We start from the raw sequence: 26645 nt of genomic DNA on the forward strand, positions 1-26645 counted from the left end.
AAAAGATCTTCAGGACCCAGATAATTACGATGGTGTGATCACTCACCTAGAGCCAGACATCCTGGAATGTGAAGTCAAGAGGGCCTTAGGAAGCATCACTACAAACAAAGCTAGTGGAGGTGATGGAATTCCAGTTGAGCTATTTCAAATCCTAAGAGACAATGCTGTAAAAGTGCTACACTCAATATGCCAGCAAATTTGGGAAACTCAGCAGTGGCCACAGGATTGGTAAGGGTCAGTTTTCATTCCAATCCCAAAGAAAGGAAATGTCAAAGAATGCTCAATCTACTGCACAACTGCACTCATCTCACATGCTAGCAAAGTAATGCTCAGAATACTCCAAGACAGGCTTCAACAGTTTGTGAACCATGAACTCTAGATGTTCAAGCTGGTTTTAGAAAACGCAGAGGAAGCAGAGATCAAATTGCCAACATCTGTTGGATTATCGAAAAAGCAAGAGAGTTCCAGAAAAACTTCTATTTCTGCTTTATTGACTATGCCAAAGCCTTTGACTGTGTGGATCATCACAAACTGTGGAAAATTCTTCGAGATGGGAATACCAGACTGCCTAACCTGCCTCTTGAGAAATCTGTATGCAGGTCAGGAAGCAACAGTTAGAACTGGACATGGAACAACAGACTGGTTCCAAATTGGGAAAGGAGTATGTCAAGGCTGTATATTGTCACCCTGCTTATTTAACTCATATGCAGAGTACATCATGAGAAATGCTGGGCTGGATGCAGCACAAGCCGGAATCAAGATTGCCCAGAGAAATATCAATAACCTCAAATATGCAGATGACACCACCCTTATGGCAGAAAGTGAAGAAGAACTAAAGAGCCTCTTGATGAAAGTGAAAGAAGAGAGTGAAAAAGTTGGCTTAAAGTTCAACATTCAGAAAACAAAGATCATGGCATCTGGTCCCATCACTTCATGATAAATGGATGGAGAAACAGTGGAAACAGTGGCAGACTTTATTTTTGGGGGCTCCAAAATCACTGCAGACGTTGACTGCAGCCAGGAAATTAAAAGACACTTACTCTTTGGAAGAAACTTTATGACCAACCTAGACAGCATATTAAAACACAGAGACATAACTTTGTCAACAAAGGTCCATCTTGTCAAGGCTATGGTTTTTCCAATTGTCATGTATGAGTGTGAGAGTTGGACTATAAAGAAAGCTGAGTGTTGAAGAATTGATGGTTTTATCAATTCTGATAGATACAATGATATTAAGTGAGTAACAGTTACATAATCACAATAGTAAAAGACACATCAATTTTGAAAATCAGTTCAGTTCAGTCGCTCAGTCATGTCCGACTCTTTGCAACTCCATGAACGGAAGTAAGCCAGGCTTCTCAGTCCATCATCAACTCTCAGAGCTTGCTCAAACTCATGTCCATTGAGTCGGTGATGCCATCCAACCATCTCATCCTCTGTTGTTCCCTTTTCCTGCCTTCAATCTTTCCTAGCATCAGGGTCCTTTCAAATGAGTCAGTCTTGGCATAAGGTGACCAAAGTATTGGAGTTTCAGCTTCAACATCAGTCCTTCCAATGAATATTCAGGACTGATTTCCTTTAGGATGGACTAGTTGGATCTCCTTGCAGTTCAGGGGACTCTCAAGAGTCTTCTCCAACACCATAGTTCAAAAGCATCAATTCATTGGTGTTCAGCTTTCTTTATCGTCTAACTCTCACATCCATACATGATTACTGGAAAACTACTAGAAACCACATTTGTTGGCAAAGTAATGTCTCTGCATTTTAATATGCTGTCTAGGTTGGTCAAGACGTTTCTTCCAAGGAGCAAGCATCTTTTAATTTCATGGCTGCAGTCACCATCTGCAGATTTCGGACCTCCAAAAAACAAAGTCTCTCACTGTTTCCGTTGTTTCCCTATCTATTTGTCATGAAGTGATGGGACCAGATGCCATGATCTTAGTTATCTGAATGTTGAGCTTTAAGCCAACTTTATCACTCTCCTCTTTCATTTTACCAAGAGGCTCTTTAGTTCTTCTTCAATTTCTGCCATAAAGGTGGTGTCATCTGCATATTTAAGTTTATTGATATTTCTCCCGGCAATCTTGATTCCAGCTTGTGTTTCATCCAGCCTGGCATTACGCACGATGTACTCTGCATATAAGTGTAATAAGGAGGGTGAAATATACAGCCTTGACGTACTCCTTTCCCGATTTGGAACCAGTCTGTTGTTCCATGTCCAGTTCTAACTGTTGCTTCTTGACCTGCATACAGATTTCTCAGGAGGCTGGTAAGGTGGTCGGTATTCCCATCTCTTTGAGAATTTTCCACACTTTGTTGTGATCCACACTGATTGTGATTTCACAATCAGTAGGGAAAGAAACAATAAAAGATAATTACAATTGCAAGCCATAATGGGAACATGATTAACTTAACAATATAAAATAATTGCATTCAATTTGGGGGTGTCAAGCAGAGTGATGTGGTACGTGGAAATGCATACATGCACATGTTTTCATCCACGCAGCCAGTCTATGTGTTTTAGTAGGTGCATTTAATCCATTTACATTTAAGGCAGTTATCTATATATATGACCCTACTACCATTTTCTTAACTGCTTTATTTTCTGTATGGTTTTCTCTTCTCTTGTCTTTCCTGCCTAGAGAAGTCCCTTTAGTATTTGTTGTACTGCTGGTTTGGTGCCGCTGAATTCTCTTAACTTTTGCTTGTCTGGAAAGCTTTTGATATCTCCATCAGATCTGAAGGAGAGTCTTACTGGGTAGAGTATTCTAGGTTGTAGGTTCTTTCCTTTCATCACTTTAAATGTATCATGCCATTCCTTTCTGGTTTATACAGTTTCTGTTGAAAAATCAGCTGATAGCCTAATGAGAGTTCCCGTGTATGTTATTTGTCATTTTTCCCTTCTCTGTCTTTTTGTCAGTTTTATTACTGTATCTTGGTGTGTTCCTCCTTGGGTTTATCCTGCCTGAGACTCTCTGAGTTTCCTGGACTTGGTTGACTATTTCCTTTCCCATATTAAGGAATTTTTCAGCTATTATCTCTTCAAATATTTTCTCAGGTCCTTGCTCTTTTCCTTCTCCTTCTGGGACCCCTATAATGCAAATGTTGGTGTGTCTAATGTTATCCCAGGCGTTTCTTAGGCTGTCTTCATTGTTTTTCCTTCTTTTTTTCTACACTCTGTTCTGTGGTAGTGACTTCCACCATTTTGTCCTCCAAGGTCATTTATCCATTCTTGTGCCTCAGCTATTCTGCTATGGATTCCTTCTAGTGTATCATTCATCTCTGTTTGTTCTTTATTTCTTCTAGATCTTCGATAAACATTTCTTGCTTGTTCTCAATCTTTGCTTCCATTCTTTTCCTGAGATCCTGAATCATCTTCACTATCATTATCTGAATTCTTTTTCTGAAAGGCTGCCTATCTCCACTTCATTTAGTTGTTTTTCTGGGCTGTTTTTATCTTGTTCCTTCATCTGGGACATAACTTTCTGCTTTTTCATCATGATTAACATTCTGTGATATGGTTTTTGTTTTAACCACTGTGAGACTATGCTTCTTCTTGCTTCTTCTATCTGCCCTCTGATGGATGAGGCTAAGAGGCTTGTGTATGTTTCTTGATGGGAGGGACTGGTGATGGGAAAACTGGGTCTTGCTCTGGTGGGCAGGGCTTTGCTGAGTTAAGCTTTAATCCAATTATCTGCTGATGGGTGGGGTTGTACTCCCTCCTTAGTAGTTGTTTGACCTGAGGTGACCCAGCCCTGGGGTCTACAGGCTGTATGATAGGATTAATGGTGAATTCCAAGAGGGTTTATGCCAAGGGGGACCTTCCAGTGCCCCCATCCCTGTGGTAAGCCCATACAGACTCATGTCTCCATAGAAAGCCCTCTAACACTAGCAGGTAGTTTGGGGTAAGTCTCCTGCGGGGTCACTGCTCCTCTCCTCTGGGTCTTGGTGCATGCAAAATTTTGTTTGTGCCTTCCAAGACTAGAGTGTCTGTTTCCCTCAGTCCTCTGGAAGGCCAATAATCAAATCCCACTGGCTCTCAAAGCCAAATTCCCTGGGGATTCCCAGTCCCTTTGTATTATCCCCAGGCTGGGAGGCCTGACGTGGGGTTCAGAACTTTCACAATAGTGGGAGAACTTCTTTGGTATTATTGTTCTCCAGTTTGTGGGTAACCCAACCAACAGGTATGGGATTTGATTTTATTGTGATAGAGCCCTTCATGTCTTGCTGTCTCACTGCAGCTTCTTCCTTGTCTTTGGACATGGGGTATCTTTTTTTGTTAGATTTCAGTGTCCTGCTGTTGATGGTTGTTCAACAGCTAGTTGCAATTTTGGTGCTCTCTCAGGAGGAGATGAGCGCATGTTCTTCTACTCCACCATCTTTAACCGAACTCTGGAAGGCAGATTGTTAACCACTGGACCATGAGGGAAGTACCATAAACTCTCACTTTAGAATTAAGGAGTTTTGGAAGTATCATTTAAAAAAAGCCACAAAATGGCTATATAGCTTTATCTTAATAACAGCTAATATCTCATTATTAATTACTTCATTAGATTGGGAAACCAAGGCACAGTGGGGTTTAGTGACTTGCACAAGGTCACATGATCTGCAAGTGATTCCTCTGGTTTTCTGAAATGGGTTTTATTTTATTGAAACTATTTTAAAGTAATAATGTTAGTAGCTAAACTTTTACCACTTGATGCTTTGGACAGAAACAGAAGATGTGTTTTGCATATTGTGTGCTTTGCAACCACAGGCACAGAATGAAGCTTCTGTAATAATGTAACAATATTAGTCTCTGCTGTTTAGGACGGAGGTACAGAAGTAGAGGTTGGTACAGAAGTAGAGGTTATATCTTCAGTTTGTGGTATGAGGTGCTTCTGTTTACAAGTTCACTGGAGAAAACAGGGAAATGGTGTAAGGGAAGTGTTTTTATTTTGGTATGCTGAATCCTCACTGTCTGGACTCTGTTTTTCTCAATGTTTATTTGTTTCTCTCTTCATGTATTTATCTCTTAATTTCTCTCTCTCATCCTTTCTCTTTTTTCTCATCCCTTTCTCTGCTCAGCTCTATACCACTCCCTTCTATCCCCTGCTCCCTGCCCCTTTCTTTTTCTTATGGAGAACTTGAGAACATTTCTTACTGGATTTATTCATTGAGTATTAAGATGAATTGCCTAGTCTTCATTAAAAAGGACTGAATGGATTTTGGACAACCTTCATTTAATCCCCCTGAATTAAGTCTCCATTAACACAGATGCCCTTTGACTGACTGTTATCTTACTAGCTTAATGTTTCCAGTTAGTAAAAAGCTTCTGTACCTATGAAAGTTTAGGACTAGGAAGATTATCAGATTATGGCCTAGGAAGAAAATCAAGTATAAATTGAATAAATTGCCCAGAGTCACCAGCTTTTTGTTCACACAACTCTTGCTTTTCCTCTCTCAAGCAGGCAACCAACAGTGAAATCACATGCAGGGCTGTCTCTTGGTATATGACCCACATGAAGCTACTATTGTTATTGTTACAGAATCTGTGGCAAGGTCGTGGACTCAGAGATTCCAGCACTGCATGTAAGGGGGGGAACTTCAAGGGCTGGAGTAGCTAGGAAGACCATCTCCTAAGCCCATCTCTGGACCTCAACCCCAGAACTAATTAATGCACTGGAACATGACTCACAAATTTGACTACCAGGCAGAACAGTATAATTTTAAATATCCTCTTCTCTCTTCTAAAGAGACACATGAAATGTTTATTTGGCAGCTATATGTGGGGTGCTCCTCAGTGTATAAACAGTGTAGTGTGTATCATCCTCTCAACTAAATCAGTACTGAGTGCTCCAGCCCTTCCCTCATCAATATATCCAGATTCTCACAATCCCATGGGGCCCTGCCTGCCCCTGGACCTTGGAAATCAAGACACATCATGTAGAGCCTGTATAACAAACCTTAGTTCTCCTACTTGGGTTCTAAGACTCCCTTGACTCTTCCTGGGAAGGCACAGCCTGGTCAGCACCTTGGACAGCCCCACCGCTTCTGCCGGCAGCAACGTTTACCTGTTGGTTTGTCCTGTAAACAGGCTGGGGTCCTTCATCCTCAACCTCTTCATCCCTGACTGAGAATACTGTTTTTTCTTCCTCACTCTCCTCACTTTCTTCAGAAAAGGAATCAAATACATCAACATAATACTCTTCAGCCACAAGCGGGTCTTCTGGGATCTCTGAAATAAAGAATAAGCAAAAATCAGGTCCTGTTGGTCATTAACAATATAATGAGTCTAGGACCCCCATGTTTTCCCAGAGATATGTATTCTGTTAACACTAACAAAGCTTTCATAAAGTGCAGAGTGGAATCTTAGCTTCCTGAATGCACCTAGTAGAATGTAATAAATACTCAGCAGTTAAACCAGTGGAGGAAAGGAGGGATGGCTCTATTTGCAACCACTTTTTGAAACGTAAGAATAAAACCATGAAACAAGAAGAAATGATCTCTTCTAAACTCTTTACATTCAGAGGCATGAATCATTATTACAAATAAGGGGATTTAGGACCAAAAGCAAAGTAAGATGCCTTGGCCACCAGACTCTACTATCCACATAAAGTTATGTGGACACAGTGGAGGGGACAAATATAAGCATTCTTCCTGGGAATTTCTTCTTTTAAAGAAAATACTAGTAGGGAGATCAGGCAAGAGGGATAGAATATATAGAAATGGCATTATTGGCAAGCTGAGGGAAATGTTAAAGTTCTAAGGCTATGAAGGCTTTTGAGATGTAGTTCACACTAAGGTTCTACTTACTCACATGAATATGAAGCATTTCTTAAAAAACAAACAACAACAACAAAAAGACACAAGGAAAGGCCATCCAGTTAAGTTGTTGCCAGGAAGTGCTACCTAAGTTACTCAAAGCAATATTATTACCAACTAGAAATATTGTTGTTGCTGTTCAGTTGCTAAGTCATATTTGACTCTTCGTAACCCCATGGACTGCAGCCCGCCTGGTGCCTCTGTCCGTGGGATTTCCCAGGCAAGAAAACTGGAGTGGGTTGCTGTTTCCTTCTCCAGGGGATCTTCCTGATCCAAGGATCAAACCTGTGTCTCCTGCACTGGCAGGTGGATTCTTTACCACTGAGCCACCAGGAAAGTCCAGTTGGTGCTTATAATGGTCTTCAACCAAGAAAGGCTAAGAATGGATCTGTTGGCCCATTCAAAATCCAAGATCCCAAAAAAGCACAGTGATATCAATTCCAATTTGCTAATGGGAGCCTAGAAATAAGAAATATCCTTGGGGAAGGGAGAAAGTTAAATAATGGTACTCTCTCTACCTTATTAAAACCATGGCATTTAGGGTTTGTACACATTAGTTGTTGTTGTTGTTCAGTTGCTCAGCTGTGTCTGCCTCTTTGTGACCCTTTGGACTGCAGCACACCAGGCTTCCCTGTCTATACCATCTCCCAAAACTTGCTCATTCTCATGTCCATTGAGTCGGTGATGCCATCCAACCATCTCATCCTCTGTCATCCCCTTCTCCTCCTACCTTCAATCTTTCCCAGCATCAGGGTCTCTTCTAATGGGTTAGCTCTTCACATCAGGCAGCCAAAGTACTGGAGTTTCAGCTTCAGCATCAGTCCTTCCAATGAATAATCAGGACTGATCACCTTTAGGGTTGACTGGTTTGATCTCCTTGCAGTCCAAGGGACTCTCAAGAGTCTTCTCCAACACCACAGTTCAAAAGCATCAATTCTTTCATGCTCAGCCTTGTTTATGGTCCAATTCTCACATCCGTACATGACTACTAGAAAAACCATAGCTTTGACTATACAGATGTTTGTTGGTAATGTAATGTCTCTGCTATTTAATATGTTGTCTAGGTTTGTCATAACTTTTCTTCCAAGGGGCAAGCATCTTTGAATTTCATGACCACAGTCACCATCTTCAGTGATTCTGGAGCCCAGGAAAATAAAGTCTGTCACTGTTTCCATTGTTTCCTCAACTATTTGCCATGAAGTGATGGGACCAGATGCCATGATCTTAGGTTTTTGAATGTTGAGTTTTAGGCCAGCTTTTTCACTCTCCTCTTTCACCTTTATCAAGAGGTTCTTTAGTTCTTCTTCACTTTCTACCATAAGGAGGAGAGTGAAAAAGTTGGCTTAAAACTCAACATTCAAAAGACGAAGATCATGGCATCTCGTCCCAGCACTTCATGGCAAATAGATGGGGAAACAATGGAAACAAACACTTAATTTTGGGGGCTCCAAAATCACTGCGGGTGGTGACTATAGCCATGAAATTAAAAGAAGCTTACTCCTTGGAAGAAAAGTTATGACAAACCTAGACAGCACTTTAAAAAGCAGAGACATTACTTTGCCGACAAAGGTCCATCTAGTCAAAGCTATGGTTTTTCCATTAGTCAACTACGGATATAAGAGTTGAACTATAAGGAAAGCTGAGTGCCAGAGAACTGATGCTTTTGAACTGTGGTGTTGGAGAAGACTCTTGAGAGACCCTTGGACTGCAAGGAGATCCAACCAGTCCATCCTAAAGGAAATCAGTCTTGAATACTCATTGGAAGGATTGATGCTGAAGCTGAAACTCCAATATTTTGGCCACCTGATGCGAAGAACTGACCCATTGGAAAAGACCCTGATGCTGGGAAAGATTGAAGGTAGGAGGAGAAGGGGACAACAGAGGATGAGATGGTTGGATGGCATCACTGGTTCAATGGACACAAGTTTTAGCAAGGTCTGGGAGTTGATGATGGACAGAGAAGCCTGGCATGCTGCAGTCCACGGGGTTGCAGAGTTGGACATGACTGTGTGACTGAACTGACTGACTTATAAACAAAATTATTCTTCCAAACTGTGAACCAGAGCACTGGTTTTCATCCCACTGTTGCTATTTTATGTCTAATGCATGTGTGCTAAGTCATGTTCAACTCTTTAAGACCCCATGGACTGCAGCCTGCCAGGCTCCTCTGTCCATGGAATTTTCCCAGTAAGAATGTTGGAGTGCATTGCCGTTTCCTATTCCAGGGGATCTTCTCGGCCCAGTGATTGAACCAGCATCTCTCGTGTCTCCTGCATTGGCAGATGAATTCTTTACCACTGGTGCCACCTGAGCCTATTATTTTACGTGGGGAAAATATGGAATTTGGGGTTAGAGAATCAAGGTTTGAATCTAGCTCTGCCACCTCTTAAATGAGAAACTTGAGTGAGGGATTTGAACTTACTGAGCTTTATTTTTTTCTAGTGAAGCAGACAAAAGGTAATCTAATAGGGTAGCTATGAAAATTCAGTAAAATGATTCTTATGAAAGCATCTGTGTATAGGGAAACTTTATCAAGTGTTCCATCAATTTCCACATCTGTAAAAATGAACTTTTCATCAACTGATTCCAAAATCCCTTGAAAGTAAAATATTTAGTGGATGTAGAAAGCCCTGACAATTGAATGTTTTAAAATCTTTGCTATCTATGATTTTGCATAGAACACAAGAGGCAGTACCATGGAATTAAAACTGGCCAGCTCAAAAACAAGAATTATTAATACACATATTCAAAAATGCCTTTGCCAATTCTTTAGGAAACTCACACTTTCTCTCAGTAACTCCAACACAGTCTGTTTTCCCTTCCAATCACCTATTATCAGTTGAGCAGCAGATGAAACAGAGTATTTGTACACAGGGGCCATGTCTTATAAAAATCTTTATTTGACTCACACTCAGAATGACAAAAGGATCACAGCAAGAGAAGTGTATGAAAACCAAAATCTACCAAGAGGACAATCCAGGTCTCCAGTTTTGTCTTCAAGCAGGGGCATGAACTCACTGAATGAACTTCCTGCCTCTCTTCCCCACCACCCTCAGCCTCTCCTTGGGTCTCTGTGTCTCTTCCACAGAGATGTCCGTTCTCTGTCGTCCCACTTCCTCCCGTGTCCTCTCCCTGAGTCTGTCTCTCTATGACAGTTATCTATTCACTGACTCACTCATATTTTCTCCCTCTGTTTCTCTATCGCCCACACCCCACTTTCAGGAAAGAATATTTGCTTCCAAGATTGACTCTGAAAGAGTAAGACATATCATTTACATTGTTGCCCAGGGTATGGAAAAGTGCTTGGATTTGTGTTTATATAAAAACATCTTTATAGTTGAAACAAAAGCTTCATGCATCAAGATTTACCCATACTACAAATGACACACTCTGGCATTTTGCATACTATTCAATGATTTCTCTTTTTTTCTTTCTTTTAATGCTAGTTGCAACTTGCTAAATTGATTTCTCAACCCAGAATTTGAAAAACACTGGCTTAGGATACTGACTTTGGCATCAAAAAGACCCACGTTTAAATCAAGGCTGTTAATGCTGGGTGTGATGTAAACTTCCTGCCGTACAGTTTTCTCATCTGTAGAGTGGGGATGGTAGCAACTCATCTCACTGAATCATTGTGAACATTACATAGTATGATGCAACTATTAGTGCACAAGGTGTGTGTCCAGGAAATGTGAGCTACTGACATTTAACATAAAACTCTGTAGTTTTGTCTGTAATGCTCAACACCAGGAAGAAAATAAATATCAGGCAATCACAAATGGATGCCAAGTTAAAAATTTTAACAATATTTTAAATAGACTCACTTCTCAAAATCCACACAGTACCCAACTCCAAAGGCAGTAAGGAGTGGCTCCTCCCACTGCCCTTCTGACTGCTGGACTCCAGAGGGACCCTGGGCATTTTACACCCTCCTCTCCTCCCATCACCTTCCTGTCTCTGGTTCCATCCTGGCTCTTCCAGGCAGCTCAGAGGGAACCTCTACGACATGGGTGAACAAACTTGCTCTGTAAAGGGCTTGACAGAAAAAGTGTTAGGTTTTGCAGGGTATACAGTCCCTGTCACAACTGCCCAACTCTTTGTAGTGTGAAAGCAGACGTAGACAATACATAAATGCATGAGCCAATGTGTTCCACTGGCTGTGAACTTTATTTAGAAAAGCAGGTGGCAGCTGGATCATACCACAGCTCCACCCCACAGACAAGTGTTTCTCTTACTGAATATTGAGCCCTTCCCATAACATGGCTCCCTGCGCACAGTCAGTCCCTTTCTCTCTCCTTCAAGCATCCCCTCCCAGGAAGAAGAGGAGGGAAGAAATGGACAGGTGTCCAAGTCATGAAATAGACCAGGATGAACCCATCACCAGTGTTTCTTACTCAAATACCACTAACTTGGTGAGGCTCAGAAAAGGGTGCATTTCAAATGGAAAAATTGGAAGAAAGAAGTCAGCTCATGCTGTTTGTCAAATTGTGTTTTTCAGACCCTGGTCCAGTGTGAAGCCTTGTTAGGCGAAGGCTCATTTCTGCTGTCACGGAGGGGAAAATGGTCTGAGATAAATAGCTTTCATTTTCTCATACCCTGAAGTCAGCCTCCTGATAGATGCTTGGGAGCAGCATCCAGATCTCCACCACACTGGGTGGTGGTGACGGATATATTTATGCAGGAATCTAACAATGGCTGCCTGAGCTTGCACACAGTTGTTGCAAATCCATGCAGGAGAAAAAGAGAGACAGTTAACCTGTCCTGGGAAAAGGTTGCTCTTTGTCAGACCCTTCAACAGAGACCCTAATAAAGCCCTTCCTCTAAGACTTAAGTGAGCAGCAGGATCACCTGCAGGGCTTGTTAAAACATGTACCGCTGGGCCTCACAAAGAGCCCTGATCCAGCAGGTCAGGAGGGAGGCCTGGAAACGTGCATTTCTGACAAGTTCCAGGGGGATGCTGGTGCTGCTGGCCTGAGGGCCACAATGTGAAAACTTCTGCTCCAGGATGTGACTAGTTCAAACAAAAGTACTAGTATATACTATTATAGAAGCACCATAATAAAATGCGTAAGCCTTTATAATATCTACACATCTTACAACATTTATATGTTACAGACAATTAATGAAGAAATAAACTTTACTTTTGTTGTTGCTACTGTTCAGCCACTAAGCTGTGTCTGATTCTTTTGCAACACCATGGTCTATAGCCCGCCAGGCTCCACTGTCCATGGGATTTCCCAGGCAAGAATACTGGAGTGGGTTGCCATTTCCTTTTCCAGGGGATCTGAGCTCAAATCGTCCTAATACTAGTTGTCTCACTACTCACAATATCTATAGAGTTATAGAGGCCTATTCCCATTTTAATGATGGGGAATAACAAAACCATGAATTAGCAGGCCAGAGTCACAGCACTTCATAGATTGTTTTTAAACACACATTCGTATCCATTATTCTACTTTATCACTGCAACAGTGATTCAACTTAGACCAGGACAACCTTTTTATCTCAATTTTTAGATAAGGTGAGAGACAGGCTAATAACCAACCACATGTCACACAGCTGAATACATGGCAGACTGGAATGTAAATTACCTGAATCCTGTCTTTACTCCACTGCATTAGTGCTATTTTATGGTTGCTGTTGTTCAGTCACTCAGCCACGTTCGATTCTCTGTGACCCCATGGACTGCAGTATATCAGCCTTCCCTGTCTTTCACTATCTCCAGGAGTTTCCTCAAATTCTTGTCCATTGAGTCGATGATGCCATCCAACCATCTTATTCTCTCTCATCCCCTTCTCATGTCCCCAGTCTTTCCCAGCATCAGGGTCTTTTCCAGTGAGTCAGCTCTTTGCATCAGGTGGCCAAAGCTGAGCTTCAGCTTCAGCATCAGTCCTTCCAATGAATATTCAGGATTGATTTCCTTTAGGACTGACTGGTTGGATCTCCTTGCAGTCCAAGAGACTCTCAAGAGTCTTCTCCAACACCACAGTTGAAAAGCATCAATTCTCAGCCTTTTTTATGGTCTCTCACATCCAAACATGACTACTGGAAAAACATAGCTTTGACTAGACGGATGTTTGTCAGCAAAGTGATGTCTCTAGGCTGTCATAGCTTTTCTTCCAAAGACTAAGCGTCTTTTAATTTCATGGCTGCAGTCACCATCCATGGTGATTTCAGAGCCCAAGAAAATAAAGTCTGTCACTGTTTCCCTTGTTTCCCCATCTATTTGCCATGAAGTGATGGGACCAGATGCCATGGTATTAGTTTTTTGAATGTTGGGTTTTAAGTCAAATTTTTCACTTTCTTCTTTCACCTTCATCAAGAAGCTTTTTAGTTCCTCTTCACTTTCTGCCATTAAGGTGGTGTGATCTGCATATCTGAGGTTATCAGTATTTCTCTCAGCAGTCTTGATACCAGCTTGTGATTCATCCAGCTCAACATTTCACATAATGTACTCTGCATATAAGTTAAATAAGGAGGGTGACAATATATAGCTTTGACATATTCCTTTCTCAATTTTGAACCAGTCTGTTGTTTCATATCTGGTTTTAACTGCTGTTTCTCGATCTGCCACAGGTTTCTCAGGTGGCAGGCAAGGTAGTCTGGTATTCCCAACTCTTTAAGAATTTTCCAGTTTGTTGTGATCCACCAATCAAAGGCTTTAGTGTAGTTAATGAAGCAGAAGTAGATGTTTTTCTGGAATTCACTTGCTTTATCTATGATCCAATGGATGTTGGCAATTTGACCTCTTGTTCCTCTGCCTTTTCTAAATCCAGCTTGTACATCTAGAGTTTCTTGGCCCTTGTACTGCTGAAGCCTAGCTTGAAGGATTTTGAGCATTACCTCGTTAGCATGTGAAATGAGCACAGTTGTGTGGCAGTTAGAACATTCTTTGGCATTGCCCTTCTTTGAGATTGGAATGAAAACTGACCTTTTCCAGTCCTGTGGCCACTGCTGAGTTTTCCAAATTTGCTGTCATATCACATGCAGCACTTTAACAGCATCATCTTTCAGGATTTGAAATAACTCGGCTGTATTTTCATCACCTCCACTAACTTTGTTCATGGTAAGGCTTCCTAAGGCCCACTTGACTTCACACTCCAGGATGTCTGGCTCTAGGTGAGTGACACCACCATTATGGTTATCTACATCATTAAGGCCTTTCTGTACAGTTCTTCTGTGTATTCTTGCCACCTCTTCTTAATCTCTTTTGTTTCTGCTAGGTCCTTACCACTTCTGTCCTTTATTATGCCCATCTTTTCATGAAATATCCCTTGATATCTCTAATTTTCTTGCAGAGATCTCTAGTCTCTCCCATTCTATTGCTTTCCTCTATTTATTTGCATCAAAAAATGGAGAAGCCCTATACAGTAAGCAAAACAAGACCAGGAGCTGACTCTGGGTCAGATCATGAGCTCCTTATTGCAAAGTTAAGACTTAAATTGGAGGAAGTAGGGAAAACTACTAAGCCATTCAAGTATGACCTAAATCAAATCCCTTATTAAACAGTAGAAATGACAAATAGATTCAAGGGCTTAGATCTGATAGACAGAGTGCCTGAAGAACTATGGATGGAGGTCTGCAACATTGTACAGGAGGCGGTGACCAAAATCATCCCAAGAAAAAAGAAATACAAGAAGGCAAAATGGTTGTCTGAGGAAGCCTTACAAATAGTTGAGAAAAGAAGAGAAGCAAAAGGCAAAGGAGAATGGAAAAGATATACCTAATTGAATGCAGAGTTCCAAAGGATAGCAAGGAGAGATAAGAAAGCCTTCTTAAGTGAACAAGACAAAGAAATTTTATGATTAGCTAGGAATTTTCATCTATTTATGACACTATTCTCAACATTATTTTCATGTTTCCATCATTATTTATGAAATTTAAATGTCATAAATAATAATTGTTATTATCTTCCTCATAACTCTGAAAGATGTCATACAACAAGGGATAGACCTTTGACTTAATGAGATAGAAAACTGAAGAACAGTCATCCTGGTAAATTATCTGAAGGGAGCTAGGACTATTGAATGCCAGGGGCCCTCACTCAGTCTCAATCCCACTGTGACTCAGTACAACTCTGTCTCAGATGTGCTCAAGGTGGACTGTGGGTCAGGATCACCTGGAGGCCTTTGTAAAACAGATTCTTGGCCCCAAAGCCCACTGATTCAGATTTAGCTGCTCTGAGGTGGGGCCTGAACTCTACACAAAGATGCTGCAACATACTATGAGAACTACTGCTCTATCTTTTGGACCTTCAAGGAGAAAATGACATACAACTGTTTAAAGATAAATTCCCCAACACTTTGTCTATTATTGCACCAGCACTTTAAACTTCTAAAATGATCAAGAATGTATTAAAGGATTTTGTAAAGAGCCAATAAGCTAAGAACTTTGCTTAAAGGCAAAACCAAATTTCCTTTAAAGGAACTTAGTTATGTGGGAGGAATTTCTCAGCCTGTGAGCTCACCACTACCCTAAATGATTCTAACCATCCAATACATATGATTTGAGCAAATGTGGGGAGCAAGCTTAGCACAATGGTTCTCAAAAGCATGTCCTAGAAGAGAAATAACAGCAGCATTGCCCAGGATCTTATTAAAAACGCAGATTCTCGGACCTCCCAGACCTATTGGATCAGAAACTGCAGTGAGGGTCCAGCAATTCACACTTTAACACATCCTCCAGAGGATCCCGACACATATTTAAATTTAAGAAGCACTAATTTAGCACAATGTAGATAGTAAGCTCCCACAGGGCACAACTCATGCTCTTCTTCTTCACGGCATCTCAAATCCAAAAGCAGACATTCAAACTTCTTGTTGAAGAAGTGAATGCCTACATCTCTAAGAGATGAGAACTTTCAAACTACCACACAGTATCTCCTGCAGAGAATTTTCTGATGTTTATTTTAGGGAGGGTCAGCAGAAGGGAGGAGGAAGATCAATAAAAGATAAGGAATTTTTTTCCCCTGAAAGACCTACTCTTTCCCAGTTTTTCACATCTTCTGACCTTATATCTCAGATGGAGTCATAACTCTAATCAGTAAAGTATGTCCTCCTCATACTACCATCTCCAGTATATTCCACAGGCCTGCAAGTTTGAGGACTCAGTTTAATAGTGCCCAGCCTGTGATAGCACTCACATTAGACAGTGGCTTCCATCAGGTGCCCCAGACGCTGCTCCAGCTGCAAGAACACCCTGACTCTCTCTGCATGTCTAACAATACTGTCAGAACTGATTAATGTCTGAGGACCGAATGACTTGTGATTTTGGAAATCCAACATTTAAAATGCATTTTTAATTGCACTTTCCTGCCTCTTCTCTAAGGAAGTCAACAATATCCACAAGACACTTTTTATGATGTTTTTGCTACATCCTGTAATCAGGGGGTATGTGTGGTGGGGGAGAATCTCTTCTTAAAGAGAGGATTATCTGTATTTTAGCTACAGTGAGGCAAGTTGGGGTCTTGGTAGCAGGCAGCTGCCCAGAGATACCCTTCTTTATTTTTCCTTTCTTTCCTAATTTTCTGAAGGAGGTAATGGCTTTATTATACTGAGTCAGAAAATACTGAGCCAAGTTATAATAAACACAAACCATGATCTACTGTTAGATCATGATGTGACCTCTCCAAAGACCAAGTTCAATGCCAATGCTCAGAACGACATCATAATTACACTGACAAGGCAGATCTCAGAATTTCTTATTTCCCTAAAACAGCCTGTGTAGATATGAAAAAGATTGCCCTAATTCATTTTTTAAAAGAAAACATTTTAAATAAAGACATCATTTCACATGTAGGGAAAACCTGAGGTTAATGTGCTACAACATTCTCAAACAACAGGGTAAAAGACAATGCTTTTAGACGGCACTTAGATACAGACATTGTCTATGCTGAGCTGGCTAGGTTTCCCCAAGGAGCTCTATCTCATGTAAGGTGGGCACAAATTAGGGTAAAAAAGACAGAAATGGAGCCCAAGTTAACTGGTAATATCTGCAGCTTCTGAGAAAGACTGCAGAATAGTGATCAGGAGGATTAGCTACAGAGACTCAAGTTCAACTCTGTTGTTTATTGACTGTATCACCTTGGGCACCCACTTCACCCCAGTGGCCACAGTTTCCTGAACTTGTAAGTGGGTGTGGTGAATGCTACTGATGTTCCATTCCACCGAAAGCTCCTTAACAAACACACTCCACCTGAGAGTGTTGGCCTGCTCATCCTCCAGATGTTGAGTTATGGTCTGCTAGGTTTGCCACAAAAGAAGGCTTAAACAACAGAAATGTATTTTCTCATAGTTCTGGAGGCTAGAAGTCCAAGATCAAGGTTCTGGTAACTTTGATTTCACATTTGCTTGCAAGTGTGCTGGCATCTCTTGTGTCCAAGGCTCCTCTTCTTATATGGACACTAGTCAGAATGGATTTGGGCCTTGTCCTAAAAGTCTCATTTCAACTTAATTGCTTCTTTAAAGGCCCAAATACAGTCACATTTTGAGGTCCTGGGGGTTAGGGCTTCAACATCTAAATTTTAGGGGAACACAGTTCAGTCCATATCACCTTCTACCAGGGCACAGATGTCTCCTTCTCTAGACAACTGCTCTTAGATCAAAGAATTACCTTATCAAAGAGTTTACATCTCACCACCACCCAGGAACAGTTCTGGCCAATGGCTGAATAACTCAAGATGGAACCAACTCTGAGGTGTCACTCATGTTTGAGCTACTGTGGGGTCAGGCAGAGCTAGTCTGTAGCTGGATCACATTTTTGCTCAGCAATCTCCACTACCCTGCACAGACTCAACCCTCATCCTACTCTACCCAAGAAGATACACACTACAGAATAGCCATCTCAGCCTCTGCTTCTAAGCAACCCAACCAAAGATTAGGGGTATTAAAATAATATTAATAATACCTTAAATCATAGATACAATGTAAAATTTTATAAAAGTTAATAATGTAAACACTCCTTAAAGGAAAACAACCAGATGCCAGCAAGATTATATTCTTTTATATTATACATTTAATCCTTAGATTTTCTAGAAAACAATAGAGCCCATATCTATGGATACTGCTAAAGGAAGTCCTTTCTCGGCTATCAGTTATATTTCAGACAGCTATATCTTTTACTTCTTGAGGTCTAGTCTACTTGTCCTGCTTACTTCAGTTCAGTTCATTCACTCAGTTGTGTCCGGCTCTTTGTGACCCCATGAATTGCAGCACGCCAGGCCTCCCTGTCCATCACCAACTTCCGGAGTTGACTCAAACTCATGTCCATCGAGTCGGTGATGCCATCCAACCATCTCGTCTTCTGTCATCCCCTTCTCCTCCTGCCCCCAGTCCCTTCAAGCATCAGGGTCTCTTCCAATGAGTCAACTCTTCACATGAGGTGGCCAAAGTACTAGAGTTTCAGCCTCAGCATCAGTCCTTCCAATGAACACCCAGGACTGATCTCCTTTAGGATGGACTGGTTGGATCTCCTTGCAGTCCAAGGGACTCTCAAGAGTCTTCTCCAACACCACAGTTCAAAAGCATCAATTTTTCGGCACTCAGCTTTCTTCATAGTCTAACTCTCACATCCATATATGACCACTGAAAAAACCATAGCCTTGACCAGACGGACCTTTGTTGGCAAAGTAATGTCTCTGCTTTTTAATATGTTATCTAGGTTGCTGCTTAAGATTTTCTTAAAATGTTAATATATAAATTTATATATAAATATATATAATTAATATAGCATAATGTCCTGCACCTAGTAGGTACTAATAAATGACCATTATGATTACCATTTGTTGCTGTTTAGTTGCTAAGTTGGGTTCAACTCTTTGTTGGACTACAGCACGCCAGGCTCCTCTGTCCTCCACTATCTCCCAGAGTTTGCTCACATTCGTGTCCATTTACTCAGTGATGTTATCCAGCCATCTCATCCTCTGCCCCTATTTCTCCTTTGGCCTTCAGGCTTTCCCAGCATCAGCGTCTTTTCCAATGAGTCGGCTCTTCACATCAGGTGGCCAAAGTATTAGAGCTTCAGCTCCAGCATCACTCTTCCAGTGAATATTCAGGGTTGATTTCCTTTAGAATTGACAGGTTTCATGTCACTGCAGACCAAAAGACTCTCAAGAGTCTTCTCCAGCATCACAGTTTGAAAGCATCAGTTCTTCAGTGCTAAGCCTTCTTTATGATCCAGTTTTCACATCTGTACATGACTACAGGAAAAACAATAGCTTTAACAATACAGACCTTTATCAGCAAAGTGATGTCTCTTCTTTTTAACAAACTGTCCAGGCTTGTCACAGCTTTCCTTCTAAGGAGCAAGCACCTTTGAATTTCCCGGCTGTAGTCACCATCTGCAGTGATTTTGGAGCCCAAGAAAATGAAATCTGTCACTGCTTCCACTTTTTCTCCTTCTATTTGCCATGAAGTGATAGGACTGGATGCCATTATCTTAGTTTTTTTAATGTTGAGTTTCAAGCCAGCTTTTTAACTCTCCTCTTTCACCCTCATCAAGAGGCTTAAAGGTTCTTTTCACTGTCTGTCATAAGATTGCATATCTGAGGTTGTTGATATTTCTCCCAGCAATCTTAGAAAAGCAGCAATTATACAAAAAGGGCCAACTGCAGAGCTAGAGAAACTACTCCTTGGGCAGAGGCAGCTTGACTCCATCAAGTAAACAAGGATCATTCCTAAACCCCAGGCTTCTGGACTCTTGGGAGCCAGTAAAGGCACCAGTCTCACCTCTGGACACATCTTCCCTACACTAATAGAAGGAAAGAACTGACCCTGAAACTTTGCTCTTTTGGAAACAGCATTTTGTCAATTTCTAAACCTCAAATTAAATTGGATTTTATTTTTCCTTTCCAATTTTTAAAAGCCATCTGCACCCCCACAGTGAACTGGTTTATCAGGGTTATGAGGTGAGTCATCAGCTAGGCCTAGAATACAGTTTCCATCAGCAGCTACTAAGATTGGTCATTGGAGATTGTAAGTTACGGGGGAGAAGGGTGTACCCTAAGACCAGTGATCACTGCTTCCCTGTGGCAAGCCATCCCTTTTATGGGGACCAGGGGCCCCAGTTGGAGGTCCTGGGGAGGCCATATGCCATACACCAAGGGGCTGCTGCAGAAGCAGCATTTCATCATGCAGCCCCCTTCTGGCTCATGGAAGATAACTGTAATTTTCAGTCACAATTTAGTGGGGCTGGAGGCTTCCAGCGGCATATTTGCTAAGAAATATTTTGAACCAATGCTCAGTCCAGGGAAGCATGTAGACAGCCCCTGGTGAAACAAGCAGTCTGGAACCTGAGGGAGAAATGAATACTCAGCTCTGTGACCACCTCAGTCTTATCCAGGCTGCTACAAATGTTACCTGAAACACTCACCATGTCACTCTTCCCTACCAAGGATGCCCCCACTGCAAAACAAAGTTGGGTACGGAATCTTTAGCTTGGTATTGAGGCCTTTTATAATCTGGTTGCAACCCAGTTTCCTAGACCTGCCTTCTGCTGATGGATGTGGTAGCTCTCAGTTAAAGGTGGCACCAAAAGGGATTCTGATTGGGTGGCTCTGGGTGAAGTCTAGGCAGCTTCATTTTTCTGATGCTTTCCAGATAGCTCTCAAATATGCCTTTAGATCAGGACCTTGGCTTTTGTGGCCTGGACTCTACATTTTCCCCTGAACTTCCTCGTGCTTTCCATCTTCTACACTTCTATGAACTCTCCTCCTAGAACTGCCTTGCCCAATATGGTAGCCATTAGACACGTGTGCCTTTTAAATTAAAATTAAAAGGAACTGAATGACAAATTCAGTCCCCTAGTCACACTGGCCACATCTCGAGTGCTTGAAAGTCTCCTATGACAAGAATACAGAACATTCTATCCTCACAAAGCATCCGCTGGATGGCCCACAGTCCCCAGTTGGAATCTGGTCAGATGTCTTGAAAACCTAGCATGTGAGTCCCTTCACCTCTTGGGCCCTCTGTCCCTCTGCTGACTGGGGACAGCCCCACCAGCACGCTCTGTGAAAGGGAGGGTGAAACCGCAGGCCCTGTAGTGGCTCCAACCCTCACAGTCCTGGCCTCAGCAGAGACAGGCAGTGACTCCATGGCACTCGAGCCTCGGCCTTCTTCACCTGCCCCTGAGACCATGTCAAAGGAGTGATCAGACTGAGACTTAGCCCCTGTGCAAACCTTCTCTACAGTTTCTGCAAGCAGGACTTTCACAGATGTCCAGCCCCCACCCTTCAACCCTAGAGAAAGGCAGCTCAGGGACCCCCAGCTCCCCACAGCAGGCCCTGACACAGCAGGGATTAAGTCCACCTTACTAACCACATCACTACCTCTGCTGTGCTGTGCTTAGTCGCTCAGTCGTGTCCGACTCTCTGCAACTCCATGGACTATAGCATGCCAGGATCCTCTGTCCATGGAGATTCTCCAGGCAAGGCTACTACTGGAGTGGGCTGCCATGCCCTCCTCCAGGGTATCTTCCCAATCCAGGGATTGAACCCAGATCTCCCACATTGCAGGCAGATTCTTTACTGTTTGAGCCACCAGAAAAGCCCAAGAAAACTGGAGTGGGTAGCCTATCCTTTCTCCGGGGGAACTTCCCAACCCAGGAATCGAATCAGGGTCACCTGCATTGCAGGTGGATTCTTTACCAGCTGAGCTACCCTGTAAGTTCCACTAACTCCAAGCAGAACTAAATCTCAAATACAATACATTTACATTCTTGGGAGCAGGAGTGCAGCAGTTGCTTGGTTGTATAGCTTTTTGATGCTTCCTTCTCTCACACAATAAGCTAAAAGTTAGCACCAGTACTGTGACCTTTTCTAAAATAAACCCTCAAACTAAGGCTAAAATTAGCTATGTTAATTGGCTTAGCCTGCACCATCACACATGAGGCTGTGAAAAGAAATAATTTTCTTAGGCAAAATGCATATTCATGACCCTTTCTGTACGGAAAGCTAAATTAAGTACAGTACAATGCCACGTATATACAGATATAACAGTAGCTTCTGCTGTGAGTTTTTCTTAGAGAGACTTATACCTTGCATCTATAAGATCAAGTGCACCAAAGGGGCTCCCTGCTACACACACACACACACACACACACATACACACACACACACACACCAGAAAGAAGCTCCATGATCCATTTGGAAGTAGGTCTCCCTTAGGCTCTCAAGTCTCAATGCCTTGATTCTATGTCAGGATTGATTCTCCCTTAGGCAAAATCATAACATTTCTCTGAAACATTTTTTTCTAGTTTGAAGAGCAAAAGCCAAAATAAGTAGGTAAAGTCTATCTTTTCTCCAGAAATGAATATAGGCCAAGAAATCTATTCTCTCAAAGGGAAATATAGGAAGATTGAACAGACCCTGAAAAAGTTGGTATGTATGACTGGATACTGTGTTTGTGGCAGAAGACATCAAGTTCTGTGACTTTAGGCAACTAACTTATGCTCCCTGGGTTTTAGAAGTCTCATCTGTAACATGCAGATAGTAATAACTTGGCAGCCTAAGAGCAGAAGCCCAAACTAGATGATTCCAGGTTGTTTCCTGCTCTAAGTGTTGCAAAAGTACTATATGGAGTAACGAACCAGACAGGTGTATATATGAATCGTGGGGGGATCTTGATGAAGTACGATTTTGATCAGTGGGTCTGTGAATGGCCTATGAGTCTGTACTGCTGACATGCTCCTCAAACCACACTTTGAAGAGGCCCCAACTGTTTGTCAAGAAGTGAGATTACAACTAAGATTTTCATGAAATTGAAGAATTTAAAGTGCTGTCAAAACGAAGCCTCTGCCTTTTCTCTGGTTTTCCTTTCCTCTTTAACAAGAGGCTTGAATACATCAGAATGCATTTACCAATTTGTTTGTTGGCAGAGAGAACACCTTGTGAGCCAAGTAGGATTTCTTCTCTGATGAAATCTTAGAGTGATAATTTCTCTTTTCCACCTCATTGCTCCTGGCAAATATTTGTTTCCCATTGGCAGCATCCCTCTGTTAACTGTCCAGCTGGAGGCAGTCAGCAAGCTGCCAGAAGCTGCTTGCTTATGCTAAGATGCTCTAAGCTTGGCAGTGTGAACAGGCAAGCTGAATATGGCAACATGGGCTAATGATCACAAACACAAGGGAAATCTACTGCATTGATAATATGCACATGGTTTCATTTAAATGCTTTTAATTAGAGGAAGTGCATATCACACACATCAGTTTAGACAAGTGTTTGTGGTTCTACTCAGGTGCTAATTCAATCCATGTTGGATTTCCTGCATGACCAGGGACTTCCTGTTGGATGTGATATGGTCTTGTAGAGCAAGGTAAACTCAAGTTTAAAAGGAACTCTTTCATAACATTGACATAGATACACTATCATGTGTAAAATAGTGTAAAATGTAAAATATCATGTGTAAAAAGCTAGTGGGAAGCTGCTATATAGCATGTGTAGCTCAGTTCAGGGCTCTGTGGTGATCTAGATGGGTGGGATGTGGGGCGGTGGGAGGGAGGCTGAAGAGCGAGGGGATATGTGTACACAAATGACTGATTCATGATGCTGTATGGCAGAACTAACACAGCACTGGAAAGCAATTATACTTCAGTTAAAAAAAAAAAAAAGGAACTCTTTCATGGCCTGTAAAATCTGGAAACGCTTCCATTTACATGTTCCCAAAGTAAGTAATAATCACGTCCCTTTGTATGACCCTTCCTGATTCACAAAGTGATTTCAAACATATTCCCTCACCTAAGGCTCTCTCACTACGTGGTGTGAGATGGATGGCGATATCCTCTCGAGTCCACACAGGAACACAAAAGTTAGGGTTCCCTCAACTTTTCAACTTAATTTGAAAGTGACCCCAAACCATGTCTTCAAATTCCAAATCTAGTGCTCATTTGTATCCAATCGTATTGATTACACAATTCTGCTTGGCTGCTCTCTGAAGGTTACCACTCAGTTTGGTCACATACTCACAAAGGTCACCACATCTGCAGAAGGTGATATTCAGAATTCATTGCAGGGCTTCCCTGGTGGTCCAGTGGTTAAGAATCCACCTGCCAATGCAAGGGACACCGGTTTCATCCCTGGTCCAGGAAGATCCCACAAGCTGTGGGGCAACTGAACCTGTGTTCCACAGCTACTGAGCCAGCCCTCTAGAGCCCGAAACTCACGGCTACTGAAGCCCGCACGCCCTAGAGCCTATGCCCCTCAGCAAGAGAAGCCACATGAGAAATGCTCACAAGGAGGGAGCAACGTCCACTTGCCGCAACTAAAGAACGCCCTTGTGCAGCAATGAAGACCCAGCACAGCCATAAATGAATATTTTTTAAAAAAAGAAATATACTTCAGGGATTCTCTTGGCTCTTCCTTTTATCTTCCTTGAAGATAAATCCTACAAGATTTATCAGTGTTGTCACAAACAGTTGAAATTTCTTTATTTTTATTATAGTACAACATCCTACTGTATAAATATACAACGACTTATTAGCTATACTATTAATAAATATTTGCATTGTTCCTAGTCTGGGGCCATTACAGCATTCTTGTGTATGCCCTGGTGTACACGTGCATATGGCTCTCCCTGGAACAGACCCCGGAATGAAATTGCTGGGCCATACATTGTGTGTGTTTTCATCTTTATTAGATGACACACACTCCCAACAGTGGAAGTGTAATTTGTCCTTGCAGTTTCACTTCCTCAACAACACATGGTACTGTCAGATTTAAATTTTTGTCCATCTGAATAGTATTTAGTGGTATCTCAGAGTGGATTCTGTTTTCATTTTCTGATTTACTCTGTATGGAATTGGAAGCTGGAAGTTACTTTCTTTTAGCACATGGACGATGTCAATGACATGCCTTGCTTTACTGCTATTGGGCTTCCCTGGTGACTCAGTTGGTAAAGAATCTGCCTGCAATGCGGAAGACCTGGGTTCGATTCCTGGGTTGGGAAGATCCCCCAAAGAAAGGAATGGCTACCCACTCCAGTATTCTGGCCTAGAGAATTCAATGGACAGAGGAGCCTGGCAGGCTACAGTCCATGGGGTCGCAAAGAGTCAGACATGACTGAAGCCACTTTCACTCACTGCTATTAACTCTGCAGTTAGTTAATTATCACTCCCTTGAAGGATAATTTCTTTGTTTTTCTTTGGACTAAATATCTGCACTTTTGGTTGTCTGAGGTTTAATATAGTGCATCAAGCTGGAGACTTTTTTTTGCTTTCCTATTTGGCATTGGTGGAGCTCTTGAATCTAATGAATGATTTCTATCATCAATTCTGGAAAATTCTCACTTCTTATTCCTTGAAATATGTTTATGTTTCTTTCTGAAGCTCCAGTTAAATGGTTTTAGATCTCACTGTATTGTCCATGTCCTTTCCCCTTTCTTCTGTAATTTTCATGTCTTATCTGTCCATGTTGTAATGTCTCCAACTTTCCTTTCTATTCATTAATTTCCACTTTGGTAATTTAGTCACTCAGTCGTGTCTGATTCTTTGTGACCCAATGGACTATAGACCACCGAGCTCCTCTGTCCATGAGATTTCCCAGGCAAACATACCGAAGCAGGTTGCCATTTCCTTTTCTAGAGAATCTTCCCAACCCCAGGAATTGAACCTATGTCTCCTGCATTGCAGGTGGTCTCTTTGCTGACTGAGCTACTAGGAAAGTCCACAATTTCTGCTTTAGCTGTGTCTAATCTGAGATTTGGAGAAGGAAATGGGAACCCACTCCAGTATTCTTGCCTGCAGAATCCCAGGGGCAGAGGAGCCTGGTGGGCTGCCGTCAACGGGGTCGCACAGAGTCGGACATGACTGAAGCAACGTAGCAGCAGCAGGAATCTGAGATTAAACTCACTCATTGAACTCTTAATGTAATATAGTTTTAGTTTATAGCTTTATTATAGTTTTAATTTCTAGAAATTCTCTTTAATTTTTTTTACAAGAGGCTATATGATTTTTATAGTTTCTTATTTCTAGAAAATATGTTCAAGTTTTTGTTTGCTTGCTTACTTAAACATAAGAAGCAGTATTGCTTTATAGCCTATGTCTGATAGTTCCAGTACCTCAAGTCTTTGGAGGTATATGGCATATATATGTCTAGTCTAGTGAACAGCTGTTGGTATTAGCAAGCCTGCTTTATCCAAAGCAGAAATTTGCTGTTTTAAAACTCTTTTATTTTTATTTTTTAAATTCATTTTCTAACTTCTCTTCTAGAATGTTACATTCTGTAAGTTACATTTTTAAAACTACTGTATCCTCAACATGGGTTTAGAAAAGGCAGAGGAACCAGAGATCAAATTGCCAACATCTGTTGGATTATTGAAAAAGTGAGAGAGTTCCAGAAAAACATCTATGTTTGCTTTATTGACTATGTCAAAGCCTTTGACTGTGTGGATCACAATAAACTGTGAAAAATTCTTAAACAGCTGGGAATACCAGACCACCTGACCTGCCTCTTGAGAAATCTGTATGCAGGTCAAGAAGTAACAGTTAGAACTGGACATGGGACAACAGACTGGTTCCAAATTGGGAAAGGAGTACGTCAAGTATTTTCACCCTGCTTATTTAACTTATACATAGAGTACATCATGCAAAATGCCAGGTTGGATGAAGCACAAGCTGGAATCAAGATGGCTGGAAGAAATATCAATAACCTCAGATATTCAGATGACACCACCCTTACAGCAGAAAGTGAAGAAGAACTAAAGAGCCTCTTGATGAAAATGAAAGAAGAGAGTGAAAAAGCTGGCTTAACATTCAACATTCAGAAAATTAAGATCACAGAATCTGGTCCCATCACTTCATGGCAAATAGATAGGGAAACAATGGAAACAGTGACAGACTATTTTTGGGGGGCT

At 41.6% G+C, this 26645-nt stretch overlaps 1 protein-coding gene across 5 annotated transcripts in view; it reads right to left on the reverse strand.

The window, feature by feature from the left end:
• The window catches only part of NEK11 (NIMA related kinase 11), a 272469-nt gene that overhangs the window by 90111 nt on the left and 155713 nt on the right, over nt 1–26645 (reverse strand). For 4 of the 5 annotated variants that reach the window (XM_065942797.1, XM_065942795.1, XM_065942796.1 and 1 more), the window contains one exon: nt 6054–6217. In XM_065942797.1, the coding sequence (XP_065798869.1) occupies nt 6054–6217 (164 nt within the window). Of the gene's footprint in view, nt 1–2080; nt 2312–6053; nt 6218–26645 lie in introns of those variants that run through there. The other variant, XM_065942799.1, reaches the window with a different exon arrangement.

The sequence above is a fragment of the Muntiacus reevesi genome, chromosome 8 (assembly GCF_963930625.1).
Source record: "Muntiacus reevesi chromosome 8, mMunRee1.1, whole genome shotgun sequence".
NCBI lineage: Eukaryota > Metazoa > Chordata > Mammalia > Artiodactyla > Cervidae > Muntiacus > Muntiacus reevesi.